The sequence below is a fragment of the Ambystoma mexicanum genome, chromosome 1q, assembly GCF_040938575.1.
Source record: "Ambystoma mexicanum isolate Mex_15411 chromosome 1q, UKY_AmexF1_1, whole genome shotgun sequence".
NCBI lineage: Eukaryota > Metazoa > Chordata > Amphibia > Caudata > Ambystomatidae > Ambystoma > Ambystoma mexicanum.
Genome location: NC_090922.1, coordinates 868,526,511 through 868,546,766, shown reverse-complemented (window position 1 = coordinate 868,546,766; position 20,256 = coordinate 868,526,511). Strand labels below are relative to the sequence as shown.

Genomic DNA, 20,256 nt, shown 5'->3' with positions numbered 1-20,256 from the left:
GAGAAGCTGAGCCATCTACAATGACGACACCATCGGTGGAGCCCTGCTGTACGAACTCACCACTTCCCCGACGACAGAGGAGATCTTCTTCCAGGAGAGTCTTCTTCCCTTTGAGCTGGTGGGACCAACCAGTTCGCCTTTTTCGCCTTCCTGGAACGTCTCGTGGTCGAATCGCCCGTGCCAAGCACCCCAGCGGCCGGATAGCCATGCTTCACCACTACCGCGAATAAAAGGATCGTACCTTTTAATCGGGAACTCCGCGGCTGGTTTCTTCCCTGGCAGTGCAACAACCTCCAGCTTTCTTCCTCGTCGAGATCATCTCTTCCCCTGATCGAAGCCATGACTTGCACCCGCTGCCAGGAACAACTGCCACCGCTGGATCTTTCTCACCATTTCAGGTACTGTGTCCCACCTGGTCTCCCGTGCAACAGATTGTCCAAGGTGTCCCGTAAATCCTTGACTTTCTAACTGGGTTGACCTCAGACCTGCTAACTTTGCCTTTCTGAACTGATCCAACCTCTTCTTGACTTTCCTGCAAATAGAGTGCATTTCCACTGTGTGATCTTGGGCACATTCTGCCTTACTCTCTCCAAGAGTGGGCCTGGCCTATGAACTTTTTGCTCTACAGTAGACCCTGCCTTTCTTAAAGGAGTTGGTATTGTGTTATTTTCCTACTCTGCCTTTTCTCTCCCTTATTAAACCAATTATTGGAGTACCATCTACGGTTACGCGCTCACCTCTGTTTTGCTAAATAAGTGGTGTCTTAACCTAGACTTGTCGAATAATTAATTAGGGAGGTGTGTATACTTATAGTGACTGTGTTTGAACTTGCTTGATATATTAGTGTATTTTCATAAGTGTGTTTTTAAATAAATAATTATATACTTTTATACCTGCTCTGGTCAGTGTTTGCTTGTGCTACTGTATTTCTAGCCTTATTGTGTATACTCTATATACTGCCTAACTCTTCTTGAGGGAAGTCGGACTGCTCAGCCACAGCTACCAGGTAAATCTGGGTGGTGCATACTGCTACCAATTGGGTTTGCTGCTTACTCCTGTGGTCTTAAACTTTTTGCAGTGGTCCCTAAGGGAACTGCACAGGTTTCTGCCCAATAGCAGCGGAGGTGACTCGCTTGCCTAAGGCATACAGCCTCTTGGACTCCCTATCCGGCAGTTACTCCCCTGTGGCATGGGGTACTCATGCCGGTTTCCAGGTAGTAGTCACTGCCAAAGTATCGGGGGTGGCGTCCCCTTTAATGTATTGTGGGTTCGAAGGAGCTGGCCGAAATAACGTTTCAACTCTTGGGTTCACTGCCTGGTTTTGAGCTGGTGACACAAGGGAGGGAGCCACTCTTCTCTTAATAGAATTAAGGAGGGGAAGGGGCTACCTAGATGAAGGTTTTTCCTTAAGAATATCCTCTACCAAGTCCTGCTCAGGTACTGCCTCTTGAGTAGAAATTTGAAAATGCTCAGCTGCCTTTTTTAACATGGTATTATAGGCCATCTGGTAGTCTACAGGCGAGGCATGGCGAGCCGGGGTGGATGGAGGGGAATCCAGGCACAATACATCAGTGTCCTGATCTTGATGGGGAAGCGTCCATGGGTCCGCCCCCACTTGCTGGGTTTCTTCCCAGTTGTCCGTGGCATCCGCCTGGTCCTCATAATTCTGTAGGAAGGAAGTTTCTTCATCTTCACTGTAAATGTCCCTGTAAGTGTCCATCTGGACGATGTCTTCCTGCTGGACGGGGACAGAAGGCTGATCCTTCTTGGAAATGTGCAGCAGATTGAAGATTAGGCTCTCCACGAGATCTTTTCGGGGAAGGACTAATAATTCTTTTAAGACCGTCCATACACCCTTCAAATTTCTCCCTTGTCCATTTAGAGGTCCCAGAAGGGCCTACGGGTGGAAAAGCATGGTCTTCCGCCCTTCGGCGCCGAAATTTGTCTCTAAGGGTGTTGGAAAGACTCTTGACTGTCCTCATAGGTATCGTGAGAATCGGGGCGCCATGGCGTATCCAACAGGAATAGCCCAACCGCCGAAGTATATTCTCTCAATGCTGTCTTTGATTATCGCCAAATCGGCGTGAGATAGTGGTTCTGAAGGTCAATCGGTAGATTTATTGCCTTCCGCGGCGTTAGAGGGCCTAGCGGTCTGTTTTTCGATTTGAGGCCTAGTCGTAATTTATTTGGGCCTACCGCGGCCTTCGGGACCGTCGGATTTCCGCTCTTCGGCGTGTAAATCTGATTTAGGGGTAGCGCGCTTGTTTGTTTTCGAATGCCCAGTCGCAAGACGCTGCTGCGGATGCGGGAAGGCTTTAGATCTGTACGATCCGAGGAATCCGCCGAAATTTTCAACGGCCCTGCTGGTGCTTTCACCTTTTTCGACATACTCGTCGAAATAGGTGTATGGGTTGTGCGCTTTGTGAAATGCGACTGCACGCCCCTGAAGCGAGACCAGAGTCAGGCCTTAAAGGGTCAGGGACAGTCGTGGCGGAGCTAGAATTTTCCGCCTCGAGGTCTATCACATCCGCAATGGATGTTTGGTCATCGGAATTACCCCCGTCACTTTTTACACAGCGCTCCTTAAGGGTCTTAGGCCGAAGGAGTTAACAAGCCGCACACCGCTTCTCGTCGTGCTCTAAGGAGAGACAGGCTTTGCACGTCCTGTGTTCGTCCTTCCAAGGATATCTGACCCTACACTTCGGGCAGAACCTAAAAGGAGTCCTTTCTATAGCAAAAGAGCAATATGACCAGACCTAAAGGGTAAAGAGGGGGAAAGAGGAAAGACATACCGAAAATATGGCCACCCCAACCCCACTCTCCCTACTGTAAACGTCAGCCAGAGGGCCCGACCATGTGGAAGCTCCAGCCGCCGGATCCTAGGCACCGAAATCCAATGCTGTAGACAAATACCTCGCAGTCTTCGTCGAAGTTGTTCTTGGCGTCAAAGTGACTTAACAGGGAATAACCGACTAGTCGGTTTAAGATCAACAATGTCTTATGTAAGCGCTCCGCTATAGGGCGAACAGTTATCTGGTGGAAAAAAACAATCTGAGGGACATCGGCGTGTGAGAGATTTTGGGTACACGTCACGATAGGGAGAGTGTTACAGACATGCCTATGCCGACGTCCCCATTCGGGTCCCCGAAAGACAAGATGCAATACTCTGTGGTTACCAATGGATGTCAGACCATATGCTTAGCATCAGAATCTCATATGATATGTTTGTTTTGTCAAACTACATACATCAAATAAAAAAAATATCTGGCTTACTGCAGGGTTCTTGTTTATCTCCTGCTCTTTTTAATGTTTACATACATCGTTATGTGATCAGATCGATCTTGTCTTCATGCATACATAGAGGCTGCCGCTATAACCGAAAGAGTGAGGTTGCTGGTGCACTGACAGCACGAGGTAGCCCCCCCCCGCCTGTCGATATTTGGTGCTTGATCTAGGCGCTTGTTTGTATGCTATGTAGAGTGGGGTTTTAACCAGCCCTTCTCTGCCAAGGACTCGACATCCTTCTGCAATCGGATACCAGTTTTGGTGGTTGACCGGATGGTAAGCACATCTGCCAAGACCCCCCCCTCCGGTTAGTCAACCCGTGGCTGCGGGATCCCCAAGTACTGCGCCACCCCAGCCAGCCTTTCATGGAAGGGCCTAGCTGAGGAGGTGTTTTGATCCTCCACCTCGTCCGCTGTGTCCTGCAGGTCAGTTTGCTGGAGGGGGCTGCGGGCAGTTATCGCGTGCTGATGGGCTGTGCCCGGGCGGAGCCGCCGTGACGATCTGTGCGTGGAGTAGTGCGGGAATCTGGGCCTGCAGAGTACTCGTGTATGAACCAAGGAGAGTTGTTGCGTGGGTGCGGGTCCTTTGATCGTACCTGTTTTTGTGCTCTTGCTGCCCCTTGTCTCAGGTAGCTGGGGTCTGTGTATTGCCCCTGCGTGGATGTAGTTTGGTATGAGGTGGACCAGGTGACCAGTGTTGACCAATCCCACTTTGGCGGGCGTTCCGATGCCTGCGCACTGGAATGGAGAGCCTCAGGATGCAGCACCATTTTGTCTGGTACTGTACCATGTGCTTGCTGCGTGATGACCGTCGAACTGGGACCAGTCTCCGCCTGCTTGCTTGACTGGAAAGGCTTGGATCTTCCCTACACCTCAGGTAAGGTCATGGGAGGCGAACTGCCCTCAGCCAGATCACCGGTAGTGCTGGTTCTGCGTTTAGGCGTCCCCTTGGGTTTGTGCCCAGTATCAGAGCTGTGTCACTCTGGGAGATGCCCGGTACAAGAGCCTTGCGGCCCCTCAGCGGCGGGAACGGGAGGGTCCTTTGACCCCTCAGCCATGTGGCCGGTAGCCCGAAGAGCCTTGGTCCCCTTGCTGGTAGGAGCTGGAAGGCCCCTTCCGCTTGGACGCTTCCTAGGGAAGGAGTCGCCCTTGCGGGGTGCAGAGGAGAACAGGGCACCTACCTTTGGCCTGGTCTTCCTCCTGACATTCTTTGATGTGCTCCACCTGGCTAAGTGGTTCTTCAGCAAGCGTGGGGCGAGCGCGTTGCAAGCCGCCAGCCGTGGTCCTCGACAAGGCACCGGAGGCAGAGCACGTGTGGATCGGATGTGGGGAAGGAACCCTCGCAGACCGGACACCTACCGAATCCCGCCATAGTCTACATGCACCGGAGGATAGAGTACTTTATGACGCTGAAGAAATTAGCTAGAGGAAAAAAAAGAGAACAAATATCCCTGGGGAAGTTGTAGTGTGGAATTACGAGCAAGAAATAAGGGCCTCAACCACAGCCTAGGTGAAAGAGGTAATCTCCAGTCGATGAGAAAAAAAGAGGACCGAGAAGTGGCGCCAGTGGGCGTAGTCAAGGGAGCTCATGCTCCCGAGGCCACGCCCCCACACGCATCGAAATTTAAAGGTTAAGACAATTTTTCTGGTGAAAAAGATTCAGGGTTCAGTTTCCCGTCGTGTGTGCGTGTGTGTGTTTTCAACATCCTGTGGAGCCTGAAGGTCTGCTGTTGGGGAGATATGATGGCCAGTGGTTAGCAAGTATTGGACAACCATCGGCTGATTGAATTATACAGATCCTCATCATTGCATTTTCAGCCTTCTCACTCAAAGGAAAACTTTTCTGTGTGAACTCCTGTTTTCAGCGCTGTGTGTTCGCCGGTCTCCACCTGACCACGCTGACCTTTGTTGGATCTAGTCTTCACCTCCTTTAGGTGTCCTGAGGCCATCTCTCCCGCAAACGTTCCCAGAACAGATTCCTGTGCACTGTAAAGAAGATTTCTCTTTTTACAAACTTCCTGCCATAGTGCCTATGCACCCCTAATCTTTTTGCTCTGTATTTGAACCCGTTATGTCTTTTTGAGGGAAAGAAAAGACTTCAGCTTCACTTTCCCTGCCTGTTGCTCATTTGTTATGGGGTAACTGAGAAGTTCTTCAGACTATCAGTACTGGGAAACTATGTTTCCCTTTTGTGATTATTTTAACATTGCACACAGCATTTTACAATGCAGTGCAATGGGGATACTTTTGTAGCAACCTAGCTTTTTACACTTCAATTTTTTTTGCTACTTTTATATATGTGCCTAAATACAAGCTGGAGGCAGCAGATACATTTTTACCATGTTTGCATTATTTTTAGTATGCCCAATCGTGTTTACCACATATGGCTACTAAATGTAGCAGTGCTCTAAAACGGCCGTGCCACGAGATTTCCGCTTGTTCTATGGCCATATTGTAGTTTGGCCTTCTTCCTGCCTTAACAGGTCAGGAAATTCATTATAAGGCCATGCAATCTGCCGTAAAAATGTGTGTGACACCGTACGTGCACATGTGTGTACATGCGTGTACGTGTGTGTACGTGTTAGGCAGAAACCTGTGCAGTTTCCTTAGGGACCACTGCAAAAGATTTAGGACTACAGGTGGTTGGCAGTAAACCCAATTGGTAGCAGTCTGTACCACCCAGATTTACCTGGTAGCTGTTGCTGAGCAGTCAGACTTCTCTCAAGATGAGTTAGGCAGTAGCACAAGCAAACACTGACCAAGTAAAAAGTATATAATTATTTATTTAAAGACACCCTTGTAAATTACACTAGCACAAAAAGAGGTAAGTAAATTCAACACGCAGTCACTATTATATATATATATATATATATATATATATATATACAACCTTAATTACTTATTAGACAAGTCTTAGTGAGAAACACCACTTATTTTCAGACAGAGGTGAGCGCTTAACATAAGATGGCACTCTAATAAGTTATAGAAAAAGGGAGGGAAAAGGCAAAGTTATGAAAATACACAAATTTCAATACTTTAAAAAGAACCACAGTGAGGCAGTTTAGGAAAGGTCTACTGGAGAGCAAGGAAGTTCAAATGCCAGGCCCACTCTTAGAGAGAGCAAGCGAAATGTGTACAGGATCACACAGTGGGGTTATGCCCAAAGAGTCTTTGTCAATAGTTCACAAAAGATTGAGATCAAGTCAGGAAAAGTTAGTTAACAGGCCCCAGGCTAACCCAGGTTAGAAAGTCAAGGATTTACTGTCACCCCGAACGATCTGTCGCAAGGGAAGCAAGGCGGGACACAGTACCTGAAATGGGAAGAACGCTCCAGCGGGGGCAGTTGTTCCTGCCAGCGGGTGCAAGTCAGTGTTTCGTCCAGAGGAAGAGGAGGTCTCGACGTGGAGGAAAGATGAAGGTCGTTGCACTGCCAGGGAAGAACCCAGCCGCAGAGTTTCCCGGTTACAAGGTACTACCCTTTTCTTCGCGGTAGTGGTAAACCGTGGTAAACCGTGGTATTCCGGTTGCCGGGGTGCTTGGCACGGGCAAGGCGGCCACGAGATGGTCCAGGAAGGCGAAAAGACGGGTTGTCCCCATCAGTCAAAGGAAGGAGACTCTCCGGGCTGGAGATCTCCTCTGTCGAAGGGAAAAGGGGTGAGACGGTTCAGCAGGGATCCACCGGTGGTGTCGTTGTTGCAGGTCGGCTCGGCTTCTCCCTCCTCGGATTATTTAAGTCCTGTGGCAACTTCTGATGTTCCAGTCCCCAAAGCCCTGCTTTTATGCAGAAAACCCCCATTCAGCCTAGCTGTCACTCAAACATGCTAAGTGGTGAGCCGGGTGGCTCACCACTTGGGCCAATCATACAAGAGTGCGACTTGAGTTGCCGAGGCAACTCAGTCCAGGGTGCCTAAACCCCCTCCTACAAACCCTGTGGTACCCAGACAGAGTGGCACCACTTTTAGAGGCTTCTGTGGAGAAGCCCGCCAAAAAGTGGAAAAAAGGGCTCGACTTGGATTGGAGTCACAGAAGCGAACACAAACGCCATTTTGGAACCAAATTTCCGCAAAAAATATCAACCAGTGAATTTATATTAATTTAATAAACCGGCGGTATGTTCGAGGCTATTTTAAAAAGTGGTACCCTCGAACAATGGGAAAATCCCATAGGAATATATTTGCGGTCGAATATAAAAAGTAGTATCCACTGCCACCAGCCAAAACTCGGTCGGGGGGACTGGACAGTGCCCCCTCGAACAACAGACCCCAGGGCAATCGAATTGCCCCGACCAGTACGTCCACAATATGATGGTTTGTACTGGTTCTGTTCACAATTTAAGACTAGTAAAGCCAATGGTGACTTTACATGCCCAGGGAGACAGTTGTCAGTCCCAGGGTATGGACTATGTTTGGGGGTCGCTACGACACCCCTGGGTTACTGCAAGGAGGGTGCTGTGTAACCCACATATCAAAAACACATGAAACCCTATGGGGTAAAGGACCCCATAGCCCATAGAACACCTACAAAGTTAAAGGAACACCTCTAATCATGTCTTAGAGTGGGAGAAAAAGAGTCTCACTCTTAGCAGGAGAAAAAAAATAAACCCCAAAAAATCCAGCAAAGCTGCTGGGGGACTCACTAGGTTTGGGAAATTAGCCATTACAGAGAATTCTCCCTAACGTGTGTGTGCGTGTGCGCGCGTGCGTGCGCGTGTGTATATCCTTGTTGAGATTGGACTACTTCCAGTCTGAATTTTTGCTAAGAAGAGAACTCCTGCAGCCATTTATTCAGATCTGCGTTGGAGCCAAGAATCCCTCAGACGAACAGCCAATTGAAGATCCAAAGCCCACCCTTGAAGAGGTCGGGCGTGCCTTCCTGCGCCTGGCCCGGTGAAGCCCTTTTTGACTGCCTGATCCCCAAAGACCCTGAGCAGCGCTTCATCCCTTGGCCTAGTGGAACCAACTAGTCTCAACGCCTTCTTGTTCATGTTAGGCAGAATCCTGTGCAGTTCCCTTGGTGAACCCTGCAAAAAGATTAAGACTACAAGAGTAAGCAGTAAACCCAATTGGTAGCAGTCTGCACCACCCAGATTTACCTGGTAGCTGTGGCTGAGCAGTCAGACTTTTCTCAAGAAGAGTAGGGCAGTATGCAGAGTATACACAATAGGGCCAAAACAAAGTAGAGCAAACAAACACTGACCAGAGCTTTGTATAGAAAGTATATAATTATTTATAACACTTTATGGCATATACTAGCACTCTCAATCAAAAGCAAGTTAAAACACAGTCAGGTAAAGTATGCACACCTCCCTTAATAGTCAGACAAGTCAGGGTTAAAACACTACTATTTGTTAGAACAGATGTGAGCGCTTAACCAAGATGGCACTCTGATAATGTAGTTAAAGGGAGAGAAAAAGGGCAGAGCATAAGAATAAAACAGTTCGCAACACTTTTTGGAATTCAGAGCAAGGGTAGAAAGGCAGGTTATACTGTAGAGCCAAAGTTCATAGGGCAGGCACACTTTAAATGGAGCCAAGCGAAATGTGCCCAGGATCACACGGTTTAAAGTGCACTGAAAGTCTTTGCAGAGTGTTTGAAGAGGTTGGGGAGATTATAAAGATATAGTTAGAAGGCCTGGAGCCAACCCAGTTTAGAAGCCAAGGATTTAAGGGGCACCTTTAGCAATCTGTAGAAAGGGAGGCCAGGCAGGACACAGTACCTTAAAGAGGAAGGAAGCTCCAGCAGAGGCAGTTGTTCCTGGCAGTGGTTGAAGTTCGTGGTTCCGACCAGGGGGAAGAGAAGATCTCGTCGAGGAGGGGACGTGGAGTCATTGCACTGCACAGGGATGAAACCAGCTGCGGAGTTCCCAATTAAAAGGTGCGGTCCTTTTATTCGCGGTCAAAAGTGGTGAGCTTGACTATCCGGCCGCCGGGGTGCTTGGCACGGGCGTTTTGACCAAGAGACGTCTTTGGAAGGCGAAAAGGGCAAACTAGTTGATCCCACCAGCTCAGGGGAAGAAGACTCGTCCAGTAGAAGATCTCTTGTCGTCGGGAAAGTGATGAGGTAGTTGCAGCAGGGCTTCACCGGTGGCGTCGTCGTTGCAGATGGCTCAGCTTCTTCCCTCTTCGGATTCTTAGGTCCTGTGGCGACTTCTGAAGTTCCAGTCCCAAAGGCCCTGTTTTTATGCAGAAAACCCCCCATTCATCAGCCTAGCTGTCAATCACACATGCTAAGTGGTGAGCCGGGCGGTTCACCACTGGGCCAATCAGAGTAGTGTGCGACTTGGGTTGCTAAGGCAACGCAGTCCAGGGTGCCAATTCCCCCCCTCCACCCTTCCTGTCGAACCCAGACAGAGCGGCACCATTTGGAGTGCTTCTGTGGAGAAGCCTGCCAAAATAGTGGAACAAAGGGCTCGACCTTGGTCAGAATTACAGAGACGGACAGTTCTGGCAAAAAGACCCAACCGAGGATTTAATATTAAATAAATAAACCAGCGGTATCTTAACATTGCAGCAAAAAGTGGTGCGTTTAAAATCAATGGGAAAATCCCATAGAGAATATTCCGGGGGAATATTTTGCGTGGTAACCACTGCCACCAGCCATAAACTCAACGAGGGGGGACGGGATAGTGCCCCCTCGAAAACAGACCCAGCGGCAATCAAATTACCCCTTAACAGTATTTCCACAATATGATGGTTTGTACTGGTTATGTGCACAATTTTGGAATAGTAAAGCCAATGGTGACTTTACATGCCCTGGGAGACAGTAGTCAGTCCCAGGGTATGGAGCCTATGTTTGGGGGGGGGGGGTCACTGTGACACCCCTGTGGTACTGCACGGAGGGTGCTGTGTACCACACATACAGACAAACAGACGATACCATATAGAGTAAAAAGAAAACCCATAGCCCATAAGCACATAACTTTTATTTTTCTTTTTATTGTAATTTTTAGTTTATTCAAACTTTTATTACAACACAGAAACAAGAGACAGATGAAACAGATGAATTAAGAAAACAATGTCCTTCCTATTCAGCGGAAGACCACTTCAATTCTTCCTCATTAATCATCGCACAAGTTAAATGAACATTGTTGCTCGAGAGCATCCTGAACCACCACTCATTTTTTTACAGCCTCTCCAGTTATAACAAATTTAGTATCGGGAGGTTTACCTCAGTCCCCACACCTTTGGTAAAACCTGTTTGTCTGCAGTCCATCAATCCTGCATCATTAGCCCATCTCGTTAATTTGTGTTGCAAACAGGTTGCGAAGATTTTTCCAATAGTGTCAAGAAGAGCAATCGGGCGGTAGTTTGTGGGGTCGTTCCAACTGCCCTTCTTGAACACTGGCACAACAACCACTGTTCGCCAAGAGTCAGGTACTTCTTTCGTTGTTGCGATTAATTCAAATAAGTATACGATGAACTTGGCCCATTGCTCTTTTTTTTCTTTCAGCATGATATTAGTGATGCCGTCAGGCCCTGCAGCTCTTGAATTTTTTTGATGCTGAATTATGGCCGCAGGGTCCTCTGTGTTCTCAATCACATCCCAAGTTACAGTGCCATCTATTGTCTGAGCACTACTGCACGAGAGGGCCGCTCAGAATAAATGTTCTTCCCATTTCATCTTCGAAATGCCATTCGACTGCGTTACCTCTTGATTCAGAGTGCCTTTATTTAGGATCTTCCAAATTTCTAAGCACATAACAAGTCAAAGACATACCTCAAATCATGCCTAAGAGTGGGAGTAAAAGAGTCTCACTCTTGGTAGGAGAAAAAAAACAAACCCCAAAAATCCAGGAAAGCTGCTGGGGGACTCACTAAGCCTTCGGAAGAGTCCCAGGTCCACCCCCCGGTGGTCTGATCACCTCTCTCGTGGGCTACCACGCTAGAACCATCGCTATACGCAGTAATACCTGGAACATTAGTAGTCTTCAGTTTGTGTTACAAGTAGCCTTCTCTCCGAATTTCATTGTCTCAGCACCAAGGGATCCATTCCTATAGAAGCTTCTGATGTCGCCTGCGTGTAGAGACAGTTGCTGGAACTCACCCAGCCCCCACACAATCCTTTCAAGTGTCTTAAAGAGCCCTGCATCTATGAATCTTGTATATCTTCATCACCAGGGGTTGCACCTTGCATCTGGACCCCAACCAGAAGAAACGTTGCACCTACAGCTCCTGGACACCTCTCATTGCAACAAACAGCAGGAAATACAATCTCCAGCGACCCCAGACAGCCCATCAAGTCATCTGGGAAAATCAGGGTTTGGGGAGGGGTAAGTAAATCTGTTCCCCCTGAGCCCACCGTCTTAAATAGAAAAACATTGGGAATAAGTCCCTTTGTCTCTTAATATTCCATTCCACTGCCTTTTGGTAGTCTAACCTGAGTAGTATTTTCTGAAAGATAACACAAATCATTTGCCACAGTAACATTGTTGAATATCTTCTTTGAGCTATCACCAACACACGTAAATTCTAACTTACCTGCAAAGACTCAATCTGGTAAAAATCACCGGGCAATCCCACGCGATGTCCCCTATCGAGTGGAGAGGGAGGGCTTTCGCTATCTGGGCATATGGGTCTCTGGGAACCTCTCGGCCTACGTGCCCCGTAACTTGCATCCATTAACGGATTGCCTCGCTGAAGATATGAGGCACTGGATGCTTCTCCCCCCAAGATAATGGGTAGAACAGCGCTTTTCAAGATGCTGGCACTTCCACGTTTTGTGTACGTGTTACAGAACGCTCCACATGTAATACCAGATACAGAATTCGTCCGAGTGGAGCGCCTCCCCAGGAAACTGATATGGAAGGGAGGGCATCCCCATATTGCGTTAACAATGCTGCAGAGGTCCGTCCATTTGGGAAGGGGGCATTGGAATACCACACCTCCGGTCCAATTATTGGGTCGCCCAGCTACAAGTGGTCAACAACCTGCTTCACGGAGACCAGGAACTCCCATATATTAGGGCGGAGATGTCCGTCGGCAGAACACCCCGCCACTTGACCACACTATACCAGAACCTTCCCAGAACCCCTCCGCAATCTATTTCCGCACATACCGCAATCATCTGGAGGCAGGCACATGTACACAGGGGCTGGGGAAATAGACTAACTTTAGCGCAACCACTATGGCACAACTACATGCTCACTGAAGTGCGGAAACTTGCTATGATGACCCAGTGGGTGGAGGCAGGGATAACCACAGTCGGGGACACAATGACAGATGGTTCCATTCTCCCATTTGAGACACTGCAACAAAAATTCAGAATTCCCGAGAATGAGCGTTACCATTATTTGCAATTCAGGCACGCCCTCAATGGTCACAGACAGGCACTCACGGACGCAGCAGAGTGCTCCCCCCTGGAACGCAACCTACTTCCACAACACATTCAGTCTAAAATCACGTCAATCTTGTACAAAGCCATAAATTAATTCGCTACACCCGAACTGGCCAGCCTTAAGACCAAGTGTGAAAGGGATGGAGGCCCCATAAAACCGGCGGACTGGATCCAAGTACTTATGCACCCATGTGAGATTGCCATTCTGGACGCAATGCTGTCAAAGACTGTCGGGGGTCCTGGGCCGCACAGTGGCATTGGAACCTGCAAAGCTATTGTTAGGGGTCCACGGATGACAACGACTCGAATAAGTGGGAGGTAATCTTCCCGTCTAATGCAATGGGTTTAATAAAGCATGATATAGCACAAAAATGGGGAGGCCCGGACTGTCCGACCCGAAATAGACATGCGCAGTGAAAGAACACAGAATATATACCGCACGGGGGGTGCCCAGCCAAAGCTGCCAAGATCTGGGGGAAGAGGGAGTGGACTGAGAACTAGTGTGTTGAAACAGGAGGGTCAAAGGGAGTGTATTCAATAATGTAGCATTTGGTCATACAGCGGTGGAGACAAGAACGAAGCAGCACAACAAAACTTTATGGTCCTGACATGGTGGCAGGAGGCGGCAGGGAGGTGGGTTGTATTTTGTATGTTGTACATTGTTACTAAAAGCAATAAAATGTGATATTTAAAAAAAATCTGGTAAGAAGCATTGTGGCTCCTGTGACATTTTGGGCAGAAGGCACCATTTTTCTTAGGAATTGGACTAAGTTAGTGAGATCACTTGTGAATTGGTTCCATCGTCTGGGTATTGGCTACCCTCTCAGAGTTCCCTGTTAATAATAACCGAGGGTGACCCCCCCAAAATCTGATCACTAGGCCAGATTCTAACATGCATCACGACTGACAAAACTAAAATCCCTTAAAACAAAGAATCTCTGCTGTCTAGACGGCTACCACCCTTGCAGTGGCAACAAGAACAAGCCGAAAACGAAGTCTGGAACCTACCCAATGGAATCCAGCACATCCTAAGCCAGAGGGGTAAGGGTACATAGGTGTTGCTTACCTGGCCCTAACTATCTTTAGTGGTGGCACCTGGGTTAAGTACCCTCCCCCTAGGCCTATCCTAGTGTGCTGCAGTGAGTGGAGTACTTTCCTGAACTTTTTATCAAAGTTGGGAATTTTCAAATATCACCCCCACAGCCTTTGCATTCTTTCTACAAAAACTTAGCTGAAGAGGTTATACTTTGGAACTAGTGACCTTTGGGCACAAGGCCGCAAACCAGTTTAGGGTTGTAGTTTATAAGATTGAGGCAGCTGTTCTTGTGTCGATTCCAATGAGTTCTGCCCATTTCCATGTCGGACTACACACCTTTTGCGCTGGTAACGGATTCATATGCAGTTCTGTTTCTCTTAATGGTGAATGTGTATACATGTTTTGTAAGGATTTGTGTGACAATACTTACCTGTGATTTTCATATGCTTAGTATGTAACTTAAGGCCTAATAAATAATTTTATTTTCATACTTCCGGTCTAACTGGAAGTACTGGAGATGCTCTTTGTGGACTCACTGTAGCCCTAGACCAATCTCACACTTTTCCTCAGACTAAGCCTTGACTGTTCAGCTACCTTACCTTGATTTGAGTTTGGCTAACCCCCTCAGTGTCTTCCTAGTTTACCATAAATAGGGTAGACTCGCAAACGCCACCAAAGCCACACAATTTTGTTCTCTTTTGAAACCAGGTACTAAATAGTATACAAATACTACTTCACGGCTAAAAAATACGAAAAAACTAAAAAAAAAAAAAAAAAATCAGTTGTGCGATGAAAACGTGTTCTTTGTTTGCTAAATCATATTTCCTCCTATTGTTGGACTCTAAAAGGACAACTGATCCCTTAAAGAGTGGAAAAAACTCAAGTCCTTCACTGTTCACTCAAAAGCATCTTAAAGATCACAGGCACATTTTCGTGAATCCAGTGCAGGGGCGCAGGGGGCACGTTGGCATGCAGTGCTTTGAGACAAAATTGGTCTTGTTAGCTCAGCTGAAAGACGGAAATTGAGAGTTGTTTTTAGGGGTCTAGGTGGAGTGGACAGGGGACATAAAGCACTCTGATGGCTGTAGTTTCCAGTCATAAGTTTACTTTCTCGAGCTTAAGAACAGAGTATGTTGGTCAACACAATCCTACAAGATTTCCACATTTTTAAAATTAATGACAGCACAAAATAAGATAACATTATGCACATTTCAGGCTAAAGAGCAGTATACAAGGCACACAATCAATATGCACCAACGCTTACCTGCATGAAGACCACCATATGGATTTGTTTTTGGGCATGTTTCAGTGCAAGATGCACTTTGTAACACCTTTGAATTTTAAGAGCAGACAGATGATGATATGCAGCAGCAGAAAATCGTATTAGTCTTTGTTGTTGCTTCTGTTCTCTGAACTAGAAACAAAAATAAAATCTGTAAATTCCAACTGTAATCCTCATGCAAAAGAAGCACTTTAAAAAAGATTATTAAACATTGGTTTAAATAAAAAATCCAATACTTGTGAGATGCAAGGACTCTCTTGAGGTCCAACGAAGGAATAAGTTACTTACCTGTAACTCCGGATCCCCAGCATTGGTATCTTTCATAGAATCACATGCTGTGAAAATTCCCAGAAGTCAGGCTGGGAATCCTTGTTAACAGAGCAGTTCAAACTTAAACTGAAAACTTTGGCACTTTTGTGCTCTAATACAGTCATTTTGGGTCATATTGCGAAAATCTCCCTGAACTCCTCCCGTCGGCCATCTTCAGATTCGGCCAGCACACGTGAGCGGCAGTAAGTGTCAAACGGCGAGCCAAGTGGGGTAGGAGTGAGGTTTGTATGTGAATCTATGATAGATACCAATGCTGGAGAATCGGAGTTAGAGGCAAGTAACTTATTCCTTCTGCAGCATTGGATCTTTCAAAAATTCACATGCTGTGAATAGATTACAAAGCAGTATGACAATACTTCTGGGCTGAGGCAAGTGCCCAGCATAACTTACCACTGGAGACTTACTAACCTCACGCAAAAAGATTCTGCAGAACCGACAGGCTGACTCTTCTGCGGAAATTATTTTGACACAGTAGAACCTGGTGAATGTATGCAACGATTTACAGGTGGCTGCATGGCAGATGTCCGACAGCGGGATCCTGGAGAGGAAAGCAGTAGTGGCAGCCCCGGATCTGGTGGAGTAAGCTTGGCCCTGCCTGCCGGCCTGTTGATGGCAGAATGAAATGCAGGTTGCAATCCATTTTGAAATGGATGATTTCGAAAGAGCCTTCCTGGGACTAGAGGGTCCAAATGACAATTGATCTATAGCACGGAATGACTTAGTACGTGCCACATAGTATACGAGGGAGCGCACCACATCCAGTGTGTGCAGGGTTTGCTCTGCTTGAGACACAGGTGTGCCAAAGAATACAGGCAGAACCACTTGTTAATTAAGATGAAGAGGATGGCACCTTAGGCATAAAGGTCTGGTTAGTACGCAGAATAGACTCGTCCTTGTGAAACGTCAAATAAGGTGATTTGGAGGAAAACGCCTGGATTCCTCCTACTTACCTGGCCGATGTTATGGCCACCAAGAACACGGTTTTCCAGGAAAGATGCTTAATGGATGCTTGGCGCATAGGCTCGAAAAGCGGCTACACAAGCCTTGCGAGTAGCGCATTTAGTTCCCACACTGGAGCCGGGCGACTGACAGGTGGAAAAGACTGGAACAGCCCCTGTAAAGAACTCTTACCAGCCGGTGGGACCACAGGCATGGCACCCCTGTGGAGTGGTTGCACCTGGAGATTGCCGCCAGGTGCACCTTAATCAAAGAATGTGTCAAGCCAGACTGAGCCAGGGACAAAAGATAAGGGAACAGATCCTACGGCCGGATGGTGTGAGGTAACTGATGGCCCCTGCACCACACCTGAAAATGTTTCCATTTGCTCTTGTAGCACCTTAAGGTGGACGGAGCTCTTGCCCGGGCAAGGACTTCCTCGAAGTCTTGCGGAAGTGACAGAGTTCCAAATTCTAATAACACAGAAGCCAGGCCGTCAGATTGAGGCCTGATCGTGTTGCAGCACCACAGACTGGTTTCTGGACAGGAGCATCTGGTGTAGGTGCAGCCTTATAGGGGCTGTTCACTAGAGGGCAAGGAGGAAGAATATCAGTTTGGACCAATATAGTCAAGGTGTGGAGGACTCGAAGCACCAGAGGAATTGGGGCAAATGCATACAGGAACCTCCCATCCCATGGAAACGTAAACGTGTACCCTAAGCCCTCCAGATGGAGGGGAAGCGGCTGGAAAAGGTCTTGCAGCCACTTGTCGTAGGTGGAAAAAAAGGTCGATCTCCGGAGTGCCCCACGTCTGAAACAGGTGAAGTTGATCCTCGAGTAGCTCCCACTTGTGGCCGCTGAGGCATTGAGTGTTCTGAATTCTAGGCAGATGAAGGGAAATGAGGAACATGCGCTCTAGAGCTGAATGCCAGAGAGCTTGGCGCTCCCTGGAAAGCTGTGGGGACCTCGTTCCTCCCTGCTTGTGGCCATAAAACATCAATGTAGTGTTGTTGATGTAAATCCGCACCACCATCCCAGTCAGGAGGGAAACGAAAGACTTCAGGGCCCAGAGGATGGCCCGCAACTCCAGCAGGTTGATGAGCTGGCTCTTTTCCTCATCGGACCAAAAGGCCTCTGGTGTCTTGGTCCCGACAGTGGGTGCCCCCATCCTTCCAGAGAAGCATTGTCTTGACAGTGGCCTGATGGTCCGGCAACCTGAAAAGGGCGGCCTTCACCAGATGTTTGCTCACTGACCACCAGCGAAGGCTCCGCTTGAAAAACTGTCAGAACGATGTGTCGTCCCAGGACCCTGAGGCTTGTATCCAACTAGCATCCAGGAATTCTTGCACCAGCATCATGTGTAGCCGGCAGAGAGTGATTAACGGGATGCACAATGATAACTTCCCCAGCAAGGATTTGTAATTACGGACTGGTGTCATCTGGGCACTGAGGCAGCGCATCCTCCAAAAGAGCTGCCACCGGAGGGCCTGGCTGTGCATGTTTGGGTGTTGAGTCTTGCTCCGAGGTAAAGTGCCTGTTGAGATGGGACTAGGCGCGACTTCAGGAATTTAATGGAGAAACCGAGCTTCTTTAGACACTGGATGGTGGCTGTGGTGTTGAAATGTGCCAGCGAGTAGGAGGGGGCTCTAACCAACCAGTCGTCTAGTTACGGGTATATGTGAACGCCACTCTGCCGCAGGTTTCCCACCAATGGCGCAAGGCACCTGGTAAACAGTGGAGCAGAAGGCAGGCAAAAGGGAAAAGCCTTGAATTGAAAAGTTACTCCTGCCACCATGAAGCATAGGTAGCACCAGTGTGAGTGGTGAATAGGCATATGAAAATAAGCATTCACAAGGCTGAGGGACACCAAGAAATCTCCTTCGTGCAGGTGGGACAGAACCTGTTGCAGGGTCACCATACAGAATGTTTATGCCTTAAGGAATTTGTTCAGCACCCTTGATCCAATATGGGCCTCAACCTACTGTCTTGTTAAGCAATTACTTTTTCCTTACCATGAAGTAGCGAGAGTAGACTTCTGTGCTCACTTCGTCCTTTGGCACCTTCTCCACTGGTCCTTTCTGTAGCAGGGCTCGCACTTCCTGCAGCAGGAGTTAACACAACATTTCCAGCTTGTGTGAGGGAGAAATGTTGTGTGGATAGTCTACAAACTCCAGCAAGTGGCCCTGCTGGAGGAGGGATGGCACCCATTCGTTGGTTGTGATGTTTTCCCATTCTTTGAAGAAACCTTGACAATCATCTTCCCACTGGCCCCTAGATTGGGAGGAGCCACAGCGGTGCTGCAAACCCCTGTAGGATAGGGATGTCTATCTATACTGGTCCTGTGAGGAGTGCTGGGTCTTGTAGAAGGATTAAGACTGGTATGTGGAGTCCTACCAAAACACCCTTTCCCAGAACGAAAGTACTTAACTCTTTGCTGCAGCGTGTCAAGGGGATGAGCAGTTTCTGTGTCTGTTTTGATAGACTGTAAAGCCACATCCACCTTCTTCCCAAATAGCTCTTTTCCATCGAAGGGCACATCAAAACGGGATTGTACATAGAGTCGAATGTCTGTGATCCAGTACTTGAGCTCAGGGGTCTCTGGCTCTTAACCCCTCGCTGTAAGATTTCGTTATGCCTATGAGGAGTACCCTGATTGCCCATAACCTCTCCCTTCAGATTTATTTCCCCTGTTACTAATTATTGTATGCTATCACTCGCACACAGCATAGACATTCAGAATTCAAAATGTCGTCCTTTGGTTTTGTTCCCCACAGGGTCACATACCCATGCCCTGATGAAGGTGGCTCAACTTGACTGGTTTACCACCGAAACGCGACAGCGCAAGGGGACATAGGTGGTTGTGTTCATTTCTACAAGTGTCACACATTTTGCGTCTCACATTGGGTATTACCTTTCTAGAGTCTATTCCTTCTGAGACCTATCTATATGGTTGAAGGATCATGACAAAAAAATTGTGTGAATCCCTTTTTCTTTCATTGCATCGTGTTGTATTCAGATAAGAAAAGTATCCATATATTTTATTTCACTAAAAACCTTTGTGTATTGTTTCTTTATATATTTGCACTTTCGAATTTGTGAAAAATGAAATATTTGTTCTGATAAACAAAACCAGCTGTGTGGTTGTGTTTCTTTTTGATATATAACATGGTGTGAAGTGGGTTTTGACAGTTGCAAAAGCCTACAGTTTTGAGAACCACCCGAGGATTTTTTCTGCTAAACATTGGCATCAACATTGTTAGGCAGAATCCTGTGCAGTGCCCTTAGGGACCACTACACACAATTAAGACTACAGGTGGCAATACAAGTTTTACCTTTGGGACAAGCCTGTACTACTATGTCAGAGTGGTAGCAGTGGCAGAGCAGCCAGGCTTATCTCAAGAGTATATGAGCAGTAGCAGAGATTACATAAAGGGACCAGAATTACTGTGACTCGAGCAAACACTGACTCAAGGTTTCAGGTAGAAATATATAAGTACATTTATTTTTTAACCATTCATTATAAACACAACACTTCTATTAAACTTAAATAAAAACCACACGTTAAATACACTACAACTAACCAATTCACTTTGTACAGTAAATCTCAAGGTAAGTACCCTGTGTTTGAATGAACCGGTGTTACGGACAAAACACGTTACCGCTAATAGGATTGCGATCGCTTTTTGACAGTTCGGTCTACTAAATAAACGTGTATCCTTGACATGAAATGCTACCGGGGGAAAAACACACTTAGCACCTGAGTTACCCAGAAGGAGTTGGAGGCAAAAATCACAGGTAATATTTTGGTTAGGCAGGCAGAATCAAGAAACACTCAGACAGGAGTTCAAAAGTCAAAGAGCCGGAGCCAGGGTCGAAAGACACCGCGGCCTGTTGCCGAAGATCACACAGTCAGACAGTTCACGATCCAACATAGCCAAAAAAGTACTTCGATATTGTCAATGTTCAGAAGCAAAAGTTATAAGAAGGAGCGGTAGTTGCAGCAGCCGTCGTTCTCTCCGCTTCTCTTCGGTTCCTTGTAGTTCCAGTGGTGACTCTG

The 20,256-nt window shown here is 47.4% G+C and overlaps 1 protein-coding gene across 2 annotated transcripts in view; it reads right to left on the bottom strand.

Annotated features, from left to right (window-relative positions):
* Nucleotides 1-20,256, bottom strand: part of ASPM (assembly factor for spindle microtubules) — a 1,022,684-nt gene that overhangs the window by 291,344 nt on the left and 711,084 nt on the right. For both annotated transcript variants that reach the window (XM_069641523.1, XM_069641524.1), the window contains exon 20: nucleotides 14,917-15,066. In XM_069641523.1, coding sequence (XP_069497624.1) covers nucleotides 14,917-15,066 — 150 coding nt within the window. The remainder of the gene's footprint in view (nucleotides 1-14,916; nucleotides 15,067-20,256) is intronic.